The sequence below is a fragment of the Hyaena hyaena genome, unplaced genomic scaffold (assembly GCF_003009895.1).
Source record: "Hyaena hyaena isolate Hyena2069 unplaced genomic scaffold, ASM300989v1 scaffold_1544, whole genome shotgun sequence".
NCBI lineage: Eukaryota > Metazoa > Chordata > Mammalia > Carnivora > Hyaenidae > Hyaena > Hyaena hyaena.
In genome coordinates this window covers 153,958-167,077 of record NW_024082179.1, presented here as the reverse complement: position 1 = coordinate 167,077, position 13,120 = coordinate 153,958, and the positions used below count along the sequence as shown (strand labels likewise).

General features: G+C 39.8%; 1 protein-coding gene across 1 annotated transcript in view; it reads right to left on the bottom strand.

Annotated features, from left to right (window-relative positions):
- Positions 1-6,215, bottom strand: part of LOC120225976 (protein FAM189A1-like) — a gene marked incomplete at its 3' end in the record, with an annotated part of 101,635 nt that extends 95,420 nt beyond the window's left edge. The window contains exon 1 of the mRNA XM_039224169.1: positions 6,172-6,215. Coding sequence (XP_039080100.1) covers positions 6,172-6,192 — 21 coding nt within the window. The remainder of the gene's footprint in view (positions 1-6,171) is intronic.
- Between the last annotated feature and the right edge of the window lie 6,905 nt (positions 6,216-13,120).

Below are 13,120 nucleotides of genomic sequence, written 5' to 3'. Positions count from 1 at the left end.
TTTAGAAGACACCATTATAGAAAAACAAGAAGCTGACAAAAAAAGAGACAAACTGATCCAGGAACAGGAAAGAAGAATTCGAGAGCTCAGCGATACGGTCAAACGCAACAATATCCGTATCATAGGAATCCCAGAAGAGGAAGAGAGAGGGAAAGGTGCTGAAGGAGTCCTGGAACAAATTATAGCAGAGAACTTCCCCGACCTGGGGAAGGAAGTAAATGTGGAAGTACAAGAGGCTCAGAGGACTCCCCTCAGACGTAACCTGAATCGATCTTCTGCACGACATATCATAGTGAAAATGGCCAAATACAAGGACAAAGAGAGAATTTTGAAAGCAGCTAGGGAGAAAAGGGCCCTAACATACAAAGGGAAACCTATCAGAGTGGTGACAGACCTATCTACTGAAACTTGGCAGGCTAGAAAGGAATGGCAGGAAATCTTCAATGTGATGAACAGTAAAAATATGCAGCCAAGAATCCTCTATCCAGCAAGCCTGTCATTCAAAATAGAAGGAGAGATAAAAACCTTTCCAAATAAACAGAAATTGAAAGAATTTGTCACCACGAAGCCAGCCCTACAAGAAATCCTGAGGGGGATGCTCTGAAGGAAAGGTTGCAAGGAACAAAGATACCAGAGACACCACCACAAACATGAACCCTACAAAAGATACAAAGACTCTAAACCCACATATTTCAATAATAACACTGAATGTAAATGGGCTGAATGCTCCAATCAAAAGACATAGGGTAGCAGAATGGATTAAAAAACAAAATCCATCAATATGCTGTCTACAAGAAACTCATTTTAGACGGGAAGATACCTTCAGATTAAAAGTAAGGGGATGGAGAAATATATATCATGCTACAGGAAATCAAAAGAAAGCCGGAGTAGCGATACTTATATCAGACAAACTGGACTTTAAATTAAAGACAATCACAAGAGATGAAGAAGGGCACTACATAATAATTACAGGGTCCATCCATCAGGAAGAACTAACAATCATAAATGTCTACGCACCGAATATGGGAGCACCTAAATATCTAAAACAATTAATCACAAACAGAAACAAGCTTATAGATAAGAATGTGCTAATAGCAGGGGACTTTAATACTCCGCTTACAGCAATGGATAGGTCAACCAGACAGAAAATCACTAAAGAAATAATGGACTTGAAAGACACATTGGACCAGATGGATCTGACGGATATATTTAGAACTTTACATCCTGAGGCCAGGGAATTTACTTTCTTCTCAAGTGCGCATGGCACATTCTCCAAGATAGATCACATACTGGGACATAAAGCAGCCCTCAATAAATATAAAAGAATAGAGATCATACCATGCACACTGTCAGATCACAATGCTTTGAAACTTGAAATCAATTACAGGAAGAAGTCTGGAAAACCGCCAAAAACATGGAGGTTAAAGAACACCCTTCTAAAGAATGAATGGGCCAATCAGGCAATTAGAGAGGAAATTAAAAAATATATGGAAACAAATGAAAATGAAAACACAACAATTCAAAATCTATGGGATGCGGCCAAGGCAGTCCTAAGAGGAAAGTACATTGCTCTCCAGGCCTATTTCAAGAGATTAGAAAAAGCACAAGTCCAAAATCTAACAGCTCACCTAAAGGAGCTAGAGGCAGAGCAACAAGAACGCCCTAAACCCAGTAGAAGAAGAGAAATAGTAAAAATTAGAGCAGAAATAAACAACATAGAGACCAAAGAAACAATTGAACAGATCAATGAAACCAAGAGTTGGTTTTTTGAAAAAGTAAACAAAATTGACAAACCTCTAGCCAGGCTTATCAAAAAGAAAAGAGAGAGCACCCAAATAGACAAAATTATGAATGAAAATGGACTTATTACAACCAACCCCTCAGAAATACAAGCAATTATCAGGGAATACTATGAAAAATTATATGCCAACAAATTGGACAACTTAGAAGAAATGGACAAATTCCTAAACACACACTCACTACCAAAATTCACACGGGAAGAAATAGAAAACCTGAACAGACCCATAACGAGTGAAGAAATCGAATCAGTGATCAAAAATCTCCCAACAAATAAGAGCCCTGGACCTGATGGTTTCCCTGGGGAATTCTACCAGACATTTAAAACAGAATTAATCCCAATTCTTCTCAAGCTATTCCAAAAAATAGAAGTCGAAGGAAAACTCCCGGACTCATTTTATGAAGCCAGCATCACTCTGATTCCCAAGCCAGACAGAGATCCAGCAAAAAAAGAGAACTATAGGCCAATATCCTTGATGAATACGGATGCAAAAATTCTCAACAAGATCCTTGCAAATCGAATCCAGCAGCATATCAAAAGAATCATCCACCAAGATCAAGTGGGATTCATTCCTGGGTTACAGGGCTGGTTCAACATTCGCAAATCAATCAATGTGATCCATCATATCAATAAAAGAAAAGATAAAAACCATATGATCCTGTCAATAGATGCAGAAAAAGCATTTGACAAAATACAGCATCCCTTCTTAATAAAGACTCTCGAGAAAGTTGGGATAGAAGGAACCTACTTAAACATCATCAAAGCCATCTATGAGAAGCCTTCAGCTAACATCATCCTCAACGGGGAAAAACTGAGAGCTTTCCCCCTGAGATCAGGAACACGACAGGGATGTCCACTCTCACCACTGTTGTTTAACATAGTGCTGGAAGTCCTAGCATCAGCCATCAGACAACAAAAGGAAATCAAAGGCATCAGAATTGGCAAAGAGGAAGTCAAACTTTCACTCTTCGCAGATGACATGATACTCTACATAGAAAACCCGACAGACTCCACCAGAAGCCTACTAGAACTGATCCAAGAATTCAGCCAAGTTGCAGGGTACAAAATCAACGTACAGAAATCGGTTGCATTTTTATACACCAATAATGAAGCAACAGAAAGAGAAATCAAGAAACTGATCCCATTCACAATTGCACAAAAAACCATAAAATACCTCGGAATAAACCTAACCAAGGATACAAGAGATCTGTATGATGAAAACTATAGAAAACTTATGAAGGAAATTGAAGAAGACACAAAGAAATGGAAAAACATTCCATGCTCATGGATAGGAAGAATAAATATAGTTAAGATGTCATTACTACCTAAAGCACTCTACACATTCAATGCAATTCCAATCAAAATTGCACCAGCATACTTCTCAAAACTAGAACAAACTATCCAAAAATTTGTATGGAACCACAAAAGACCCCGAATAGCCAAAGTAATACTGAAAAATAAAACCAAAACGGGAGGTATCACCATCCCAGACTTCAGCCTCTACTACAAAGCTGTCATCCTCAAGACAGTATGGTATTGGCACAAAAACAGACACATAGACCAATGGAACAGAATTGAGAACTCAGAAGTGGACCCAAAAGTATACAGCCAACTGATCTTTGACAAAGCAGGAAAGAATATCCAATGGAAAAAAGACAGCCTTTTTAACAGATGGTGTTGGGAGAACTGGACAGCAACATGCAGAAGAATGAAACTAGATCATTTTCTCACACCATGCACAAAAATCAACTCAAAATGGATAAAGGACCTGAACGTGAGACAGGAAACTATCAACACCCTAGAGGAGAAAGCAGGAAACAACCTCCTTGACCTCCACCGCAGCAACTTCTTACTTGACACATCCCCAAAAGCAAGGGAATCAAGAGCAAAAATAAACTGTTGGGACCTCATCAAGATTAAAAGCTTCTGCACAGCCAAGGAAACAACCCAGAAAATTAATAGGCAACCAACGGAATGGGAAAAGATAGTTGCAAATGACATATCAGATAAAGGGTTAATATCCAGAATCTATAAGGAACTCACCAAACTACACGCCCGAAAAACAAACAACCCAGTGAAGAAATGGGCAGAAGACATGAACAGACACTTCTCCAAAGAGGACATCCAGATGGCCAACAGACACATGAAACGATGCTCAGCATCCCTCCTCATCAGGGAAATACAAATCAAAACCACACTGAGATACCACCTCACGCCAGTCAGAGTGGCTAAAATGAGCAAATCAGAGAACTCTAGATGCTGGCGAGGATGTGGAGAAACGGGCACCCTCCTACACTGTTGGTGGGAATGTAAACTGGTACAGCCCCTCTGGAAAACAGTGTGGAGGTTCCTCAGGAAACTAACAATAGAACTCCCTTATGACCCAGCAATAGCACTGCTAGGAATTTACCCAAGGGATACAGAAATGCTGAGGCATAGGAGCACATGTACCCCAATGTTCATAGCAGCACTCTCCACAATAGCTAAAACATGGAAAGAGCCTAAGTGTCCATCAACAGATGAATGGATCAAGAAGATGTGGTTTATCTATACCATGGAATACTACATGGCAATGAGAAACAATGAAATCTGGCCATGTGTAGCAACATGGATGGACCTTGAGGGTGTTATGCTGAGCGAAATAAGTCAGGCAGAGAAGGACAAATACCATATGTTTGCACGTATAGGAGGATTAGGAGGAACTTGACGGAGGACCAAGGGGGAGAAGAAGGGCAGAAATGGTGGGGGAAAGGGATAGAGGCAAACCATGAGAGACTCTTGAATGCTGACAAAAACTGAGGACTGATGGATGTGGGGGGGAGGGGGGGATGGGCATGAAGGAGGGCACTTTGGGGATGAGCACTGAGTGTTATGTAGAAACTAATTTGACAATAAACTATTTGTAAAAAAATAAAAAAAATAAAAAAAAATAAAACAAGTAAGTACATACAACACATTGGGAAATGTGCAAGAGCTTTTATAGGTACTTCACAAATGAGAGGATCCAAATGTCTAATAAACATATGAAAAGGTATTCACCCTAATTAATAATCAAGGAGATGCAGAATAAAACTATAGTGAGGTATCATGACTCACCCACCATATGGCTCAAAGGAAAATAACTGGCAACACCAAATATTGGTGATAATGGGAGATAATGTAAATGAAACAAACACTTTGGAAAATTATTTGGCATTATCTACTAAAATGGAACCCATGCACCCAGAATTTCACTTCTAGGTGATGCACAAAAAGATACAGAAGTCAGTGTTCATAGCAGCATTATTTGCAATAGTCACCAAACTGAAATAATCCAACAGTCCATTCACAATAAAATACATAAATAAAATGTGGGACATACACACAATGGAATACAACACAGCAGTGAGAATTAAGGCACCACATCTAAATGCAACATGAAGTAATCTCATTCCTTCTTCATTGCTCTTGTGGATTCTGCCCTGCCTTCCCAAGGCACAGGTACCAGAGGGACCCTCTTAAAAGTCCCTCCTCTGCTCACCATTACAGTGGTCCTAGCCTTACTTAGGGTAAAAAGACAAAGTCCTTTAAATCATCCACCAGTCTCCACACAAGGTAGCCCTTGCTGTGCCTCTAACTTCCCTCCAGCCACACTTCTCCTTGCTATTCCTGGAGTGTGCCAAGCATGCCTCCATGTGGGGGCCTCTGCACTGACTAGTCCCTCTGCCCGGAAAGTTCTCCCCCCACAACATGATCACACAGCTCACTCCCTCATTTCCTTAGGTCTCAAGCAACAGCGCCTCTCATCACTCCATTAAATAGCTCCCCATTCCACACACTCCCTATCTGCTTCCCAGGTTTCCTTTTTCACTCTAACACTTACCTGCATGTGACATAGGATCTATCTATGTTTTTCCATCTCCCCGAACTAAAATAAAGCTTCATGAGAATGGGAATTTTGTCTATTTTCTTTTTTTGCATTGTTATATCCTCAGCATCCGGAACATTTCCTGGGACACAGAATGTGCTCAATAAAATAAATAAAATCCTGTTTAAGAGAAACCACACAAAAGGCCCTAAAATGCTGACAGAAGCTCTGTATCCTCACGAGGAGCTTATCTACCAGCGGGTCTCACTGGGGGTCCCCCTACCTCTCTGGACCTGTGTCTTTTTCTCCCTTGGACAGTGGATTTCTACAGAAAGGAAGCCTCGCACTTCAGCCTGAGAATGATTCAGACCAGCAGTCAGCACTCAGAGAGCGGAGAAGGGGGAGGCTGAGATGGCAGATGAAGGTGCAGCCTCACCCTTCTCCCCAGACCCTCACTTAATCCCATGTGACAGAGACAGTTTGTATTTCTAGAACACCGATGTGCTCCCCTGGAGCTCCAGCCTACCTCACAGATGCGATGGGTCATGTGGCCAAATCTGGAGCAGCAGGAGTATGTCACCTCTCATCTGAGGCACGTAGCAGTCAGGGGACTTCCTCCATCCCTTTCTTCTCCCTAGGCAGTTAGCTATGTATGGCCTCAATACCATCCTAACCACACAGAAGAAAGCTGCCCTGAGGAGTTGTCCAGCCAACAAGACATTTTGTGAGCAAGAAGCAAACCTTTGCTATGTTGAGCCACTGAAATTCCAAGGTCTTTCTGTTGTTGTTACTGCAGCATAGACTATCTCATCCTGACTCTCCATAAGGCACCACATTCCTGCCTTAGCTTACCTGGCATCCCTCCAGCTCCCTTTGATGTCTCTCTGGCTCAACCTCTGTCTGCCCTTGGACAGGGACAATTTCATAGCTGTATAGTCTCAGCTTGAGACTTGAGGGGTGGGAGGTTAACTGCTTATCACACAGATTAAACTAGTCTTCTAGTTTTTGCCACACCCACATCCCTGCCTTCTAATTCCTGAGACTTTTGAGGGCCATAAGGTACAAATCAGCTTGTTTCTTCCTGGCTCCACCCTGCACCCCCAGCACTAAGCCAAATGGAGAAAAGCAGAAACCTAAGCCAGTCCCCACACAGCCATATCCTTTTCATCCTTGCAAAACTCTGTTGGTATTTCCTATCTGCTCATTTGTTCTTTATGAGTTTTGAATCTTTTTTTTTTAATTTCTTTATCTTCATTTTATTGGTATTTCAGGAGGAATGGTGATAAACAATGAATATTTATTGCATACTTACTTTGAATATTTATTGTAGTCATTGTTAATAATAACAAAACATTTAGGTTTACATAGAATTTCTTTCTTCCAAGAGGTTCAAAGTCCATTTAAAATATCAGCTAAAAGAACAAAAGGAAATGTCATTACTATCTTTTTGAAACTAGACAGAGTAAAGCCCCGTGAGAGCTTAGAAACTGTCCACCACCTAAACACTGGGACACAGTCTAAGCTCCCATCTCATATTTTTCTGATTTTCTACTACTAGACACTGCCTTGAGCGCTATAATTTATATCCCATTTTCCCACCTTCAATAAAAAGTTCATCTGTATCACTCAAAGGATACCTAGCTGAGGCCTGACTGTAATTTTGCCAATACTTTCAGGACTTTAACAAGTTACTTCACCAATATATGAATACCAACAATCATAGGCTTTGGTTCATAATTTCATATATGACTTTTAATAGGATTAAGTCACAAAACACAAAAATGTATAATAGTATAATGGGGAGGTATATTTTGAGATTGGAAAATACAGAGATTCACCACTGGATATCTTATGGGGGTTTTTTAATGTTTATTTTTGAGAGAAAGAGCACAAGTTGAGGAAGGGCAGAGAGAGAGACGTAGGGGGACCCCCAGTGAGGCCCACTGAAACAGGCTCCAGGCTCTGAGCTGTTAGCACAGAGCCCAATATGGGACTTGAGCCCACAAACTGTGAGATCATGACCTGAGCCGAAGTCAGACACTTAACCAATTAAGCCACCCAGAAGCCCTGGATATCTTGGTTTAAAAAGAAACAGAGTGGGGAGGATAATGCTTCTTTCCCTTCTCACTTCTTTTCCACTCTAATGTTATTTTCTAGAATACGTGGTTATAAAAAAATGCCAGATGCAGGTCAAATACATTTGCCATGGAAAACAAGAAGCAAAGTTTCCTGCTTCTCAATACTACTTAGTATTAAAATATAATGATGGCCCTCTTTCCACTGCAGTGATGCACCCAGAATCTGTTTGAGAGACCACGTGTCAATGATGCTTCACAAAAACATACCAGCAGGATGGATCTATATGATTCACAGTACAACAACCATTGCTTATCATGACATCTTTTCTGGATTAAGATCCTCCTGGGGGCCAACATTATTGCAGAAAACAGAAAACAGAGGTGGACATATGTATTAGGTAAGTAGATTTGGGGTTGTGATAGAAACCCATCTCTCTGTCCTTGGCTTTACTCTCTCCCTGCAGCATGGCTTTTGTCACACACAGGAAGCACAAAAGTAGACAGTAATGGAGCGCCTGGGTAGCTCAGTCGGTTAAGCGTCCAACTTCAGCTCAGGTCATAATCTCATGGTTTGTGGGTTCGAGCCCCATGTCAGGCTTTGTGCTGACAGCTAGCTCAGAGGATGAAACCTGTTTAAGATTCTGTGTCTTCCTCTTTCTCTGACCCTCCCCTGTTCACGCTGTCTCCCTCTCTTAGAAATAAATAAAACATTAAAAAGTAGGCAGTACTGAGCAGCACATTTCAAACTCTGCCAATGGAGACAGACTGACTGTGGGACCCCCTGATTTAAGTCCAGATATTCTGAGTAGCAGAACTCTTTAGTCTACCAGGGGCTAGTTGTTATATCCAAATCAATACAGTCATGTTGTCCTCACAGGGGGCTCTTGGAGTAACTGCAGGCAGCAAAGAGATGCTGCTGAGCCCATGATCACTGTTCCAGTAACCTGACCTCCACTCCTCACCCCCTTATGTGGTCACCAGGCAGTCCTGCAGCGTAAGGCCAGCAGCAAAGCCTCTAACCTCTAGGCTAGGTGCCCAGAGCCAAAGAGGACATACTGAATCGCATCAGAATGAGAGCCCTCTGGTCAGTCAGCCCAAGGAGACCAGAGCTCAGAGCCTCAGAAGTGAGCATAAAAGACCAGGAATGAAGAAACAGGAAGGGCATCAGGAAGGGCAAAGCTGGACTGGCAAATCCTGGAGGCACGCTATCACCAGCGTTCTGGAAGTTCAGAGAAGCATGTAGAATGTAGGAGCAGAGCCTAACATTTAGTGGCTAGAGCCAAGAATGAACCAACTCTGCCTTCAACCACACCCTCACCGTGCTACTAAAATACAAGTACACTGAGGTGGGGGTGTGGTGGGGAAGGAAGCTCAGGCCCGAAACTGTACCTGTCCTGGTGCACCTATACAGGTCAATGGTGGGGACCCAAGAAGAACACGTGCCTCTTCTGATGTGGTCATCATGGTAAGAAATCATAACTTTCTTAAAAGGAATTTATACAAAGCATAAAATTTATCTCTTCTCTGTGCTCTGTCTCTATCTGCCCATTCCCACTTTGTACTTTCATGATTACCTACAATTTTTTTTCTAAAAGGGTAGTTCACTTTTTAATTAATTCTAATTTTATTAACTCAACTCTCATTTTAAAGCTATGTTCACTTAGACATATTTTCTTAATTTAAGAATGCCCAGGATTCACCTGGAAAAACTCTCTAAGGCTCTAGAGTCAAAATAAAAATCTGTTTTGATCATACATTAAGCGTTTCTGTGCATTTGACGGCACTGACCAAAAAATAAAACCACATAACTTTTTCAGGACATATAATACAAATCTAAAAAGTGAAACAAATGCACCCATCTATGAACTAAATGAGCAGCAATAACACTAAAACATTATAATGTTAGAAAGTGGATCTTTTTTGTCTCCTTTTTAGTGGATTCTCCCAGGACTGAGAAAGAATATCAGGTGCCAAAGTCCCATATTCCAAGGGGTGGGCAAGCCCGGGCAGCTCCTGAGAAGACGGCGGGGTGAGTTTAGAAATCACTCAGAGGTTTAGGGTGGTGGGGGCAAGATGGGTCTAAATAGAAGCAAGTCCCCCTTTCTCCTTCTCTCCCCACCAAGTCTGGTCAGGCTGGTGTGCTCCTCCCCAGGGTAACCCAGAATCAGGTCAGCTGGGGTCACTGAGCTCAGCCTCAGTTTATAAAACAAATCCAGGATCCTCAGCAATTGTGTGCCATAAGAAGCAACTTCTAATGTGATGCCAGACTTTCATAATTATGGAATTTGGAAATAAATGTCATGTAATTGACTTGGAGGATGATATGTAAACAAATAAACCTAAATATAGGGAACCTAAGTGTTCCAGAATCAAAAAGACATACAAGTTGCTCAAAGGTTCCAAAACCTTTCTTCTTTCTTGTAGGAAACACCCTATTTGCACCAACTCCCTTTTCCCATTTTCTGTGAAAGGCATTAAAGTGGTTGGCAGGAAAAAAATGGGATATAATTATTTTTGGCAAGCAGGATAAGGTTATAAATATGCCCATTCTGAAGCTATTGTGGGAGCTCTTCATTAATTTTTCATTCATTTGAAAATCTAATATAAAGGAGTCTGGCTACTGATGGACTTAAACTTCATCAAGTTCCAGTAGAATTAATTCTTATCTGCCTTCAGTGTAAGTGAGCTGCACAGGACTGTCCAAACACTGAAATCTGCACTCCTCTTAGCCAGCATCACCCTACTTAAAAAAGTCAGTAAATGGGGACTTTATATTTCACATTGTAACATGAAAAGATAGATGAAAAGGTTATCATGATAAATGAAGTCATTTTTGTGGGTCTCGGTAATCAGATGCATTCCTTAAATGACTTTCTTCAATTTTCCAAAAAAAATGATATTTGTCTTTCATTCTCCTCATGGGATTTTACTGGAAAAGGAGCCTCCAGCAAATGCTGTATTATATCAGATATTTGCAGTGAAGATGAAGAGTGAAAACATGTTACAAACTGAGCAAACATCAAAAGTGAAAAAGCACAGAGAAAATGGACATTGGTTTATAGCTTAACTACACAAAATTGGACAAATATCCCAAGGCTTCAAAAGTCCTGCTCTCCTAGAGAACTCCAGGGTACTATAATTTAATTGATAATCATGGTGCCAAGGAGTCAAGGTCAACATCTAGAGCCACAGATTCAGACATAAAACTTAGTATACAAATTTTAAAACTTTTCCCATTTGCTAAGAGTCTGTCAATCTACAATGAATTAGAATAAAATTACAGGAGAGCAGTGTAGGGAACAGAGTGCTCTGATGATATGAAATTTTTGTTGATGAATACCTTAAGGACATGAGTAGAAGTTTTCAGCCTTAACAAAGAGAAAATACTGAGTGCCACTTAATCTTTATTTAACCTCTCCATACTTCTAGGAAGTCCCTAAAGATTAGCAATGCTTTTCATGAATTTTGTTAAATGAAATTACCTATATTTTTTATTTTATAGCAATTATTTATTATTTTAGCAATGAGCACTGCAGGAAAAAAACTCATTTGCCACCAAGAAAACCCCTTCTGATGTTTTGAAGAAAAAATATTAATAGCATCATTAGAAAATTCAAACTGTGAAGAAAAAGACTAAATGAGAAGGTAAGATATCCAGTGTCACCTGAATTCCATTCCCTCTCCCTGACATTTCCATTGGTATCTTTTGACTCCTTCCAGAAAACACTGACAATTTTATGTCTATATATATTTCCTTTGATTTTCTTCCTTCATTTCAGAGTCATGTTTATTAAAAATTTTAAAGGATTTTTGCATCTATATTCAAGACAGATATGGTCCTGTAATTTTCCTTTATCAAAAGGCCCTTGTTAGGTTTGGTACTAAAGTTATGCTGCCTTCATAAATGCAATGGAAGGGGCATGTGGTGGCTCAGCCAGTTAAGCATCAGACTTTTGATTTCAGCTCAGGTCATGATCTCATGGTTTGTGAGTTTAAGCCCCATGTTGGGCTCCATGCTGACCCTGCTTGGGTTCTCTCCCTCTCTCTCTCTCTATCACTCCACTTCCTCCCCCCACCCCCCACAAAAAAATAAGTAAATAATAAGACATAAAGTGAAGTGAAATGAAATAAAATAAAATAATAAAAGCAATGGAAAATAATCCCTCTTTTTCTATTCTCTAGAAGAATTCACGTACAACTGACACAAATTCACCCTTAAGTGTTTAGTAGAATTTACCAGTGAAGTCATCTAGGCCTGAGGTTTTCTTTCAGGGAAGGCATTTCATTATGAATTCAATTTCTTTAACTGTTTATTCAATTTTTTTTTTTTATTTCTTGTTTCAGTTTTGGTAGCTTGTGTTTTTCTAAGCATTCCTCATCCAAATTTTCAAATGTATTGTCATGAATTTGTTGACAGTATCTTTTGTTGTCTTTGTAATGTCTGCAGGATCTTAAGTGATACCTCCTTTTCATTTCTGCTATTAGTGATTTATCCTTTGCTTTAGTTTCTTCAACAGTCTTGCCATGGATCTATCAGTTTTATGAGTTAGCAACAAACCTCTTTGGCCTTTATTCATCCTTTTTATTATATGTTAAAATTTTATTTTGTTACTTTCTGTACTTATCTTCATTCTTTATTATTTCTTCCTTATTCAATTTCCATTTAATTTGCAGTTTTTTTTTCTAAATTCCTGAGAGGAATGGGTCATTAATTTGCAGATTTGTTTCTTCTTATATATACTTCCAACCTATAAACTCCCTCTAAACACAGCATTAATTGTATCTCACTAGTTTTGATATGATCATTCCATTCAAAATATTTTCTACTATTGGTTATTATTTCTTCTTTGATCCATAGGCTATTTAGAAGTATAGTACTTAATTTCCAAACATATGCAGCTTTTCTTTTTTTAATGTTTATTAATTTTTAAGAAAGAGAGAGTGCATGAGGGGGCAGAGGCAGAGAGAGAAGAAGACACAGAACCTGAAGCAGGTTCCAGGCTCTGAGCTGTCAGTGTAGAGTCCGACACGGGGCTTGAAACCATGAACTGCAAGATCATGATCTAAGCCGAAGTTGGATACCCAACCCATTGAGGCACCCTATATACAGTTTTGCTATTTAGCTTTTGGTTATGTAGTTCTAGCTCAATATGTTCTCAGACACCATACTCTCTTGTGTTTCAAACCTTTGACATTTGGTGACGCTTGCTTTATTGCCCTGCATATGGCCAATTTTTATAAATGTTCTAGGAACCATGTGCATTCTGCTACTTCATTCTTTTATTGTTTCAGCACTAAATGTGCATCCCAAGACACAGTAGTTTCATCTGTTCATTTTAAAAACTGTCATGTCTTTTTGTCTCTTTTAATCTCCATCCGTACCTCTTCCTTATATTT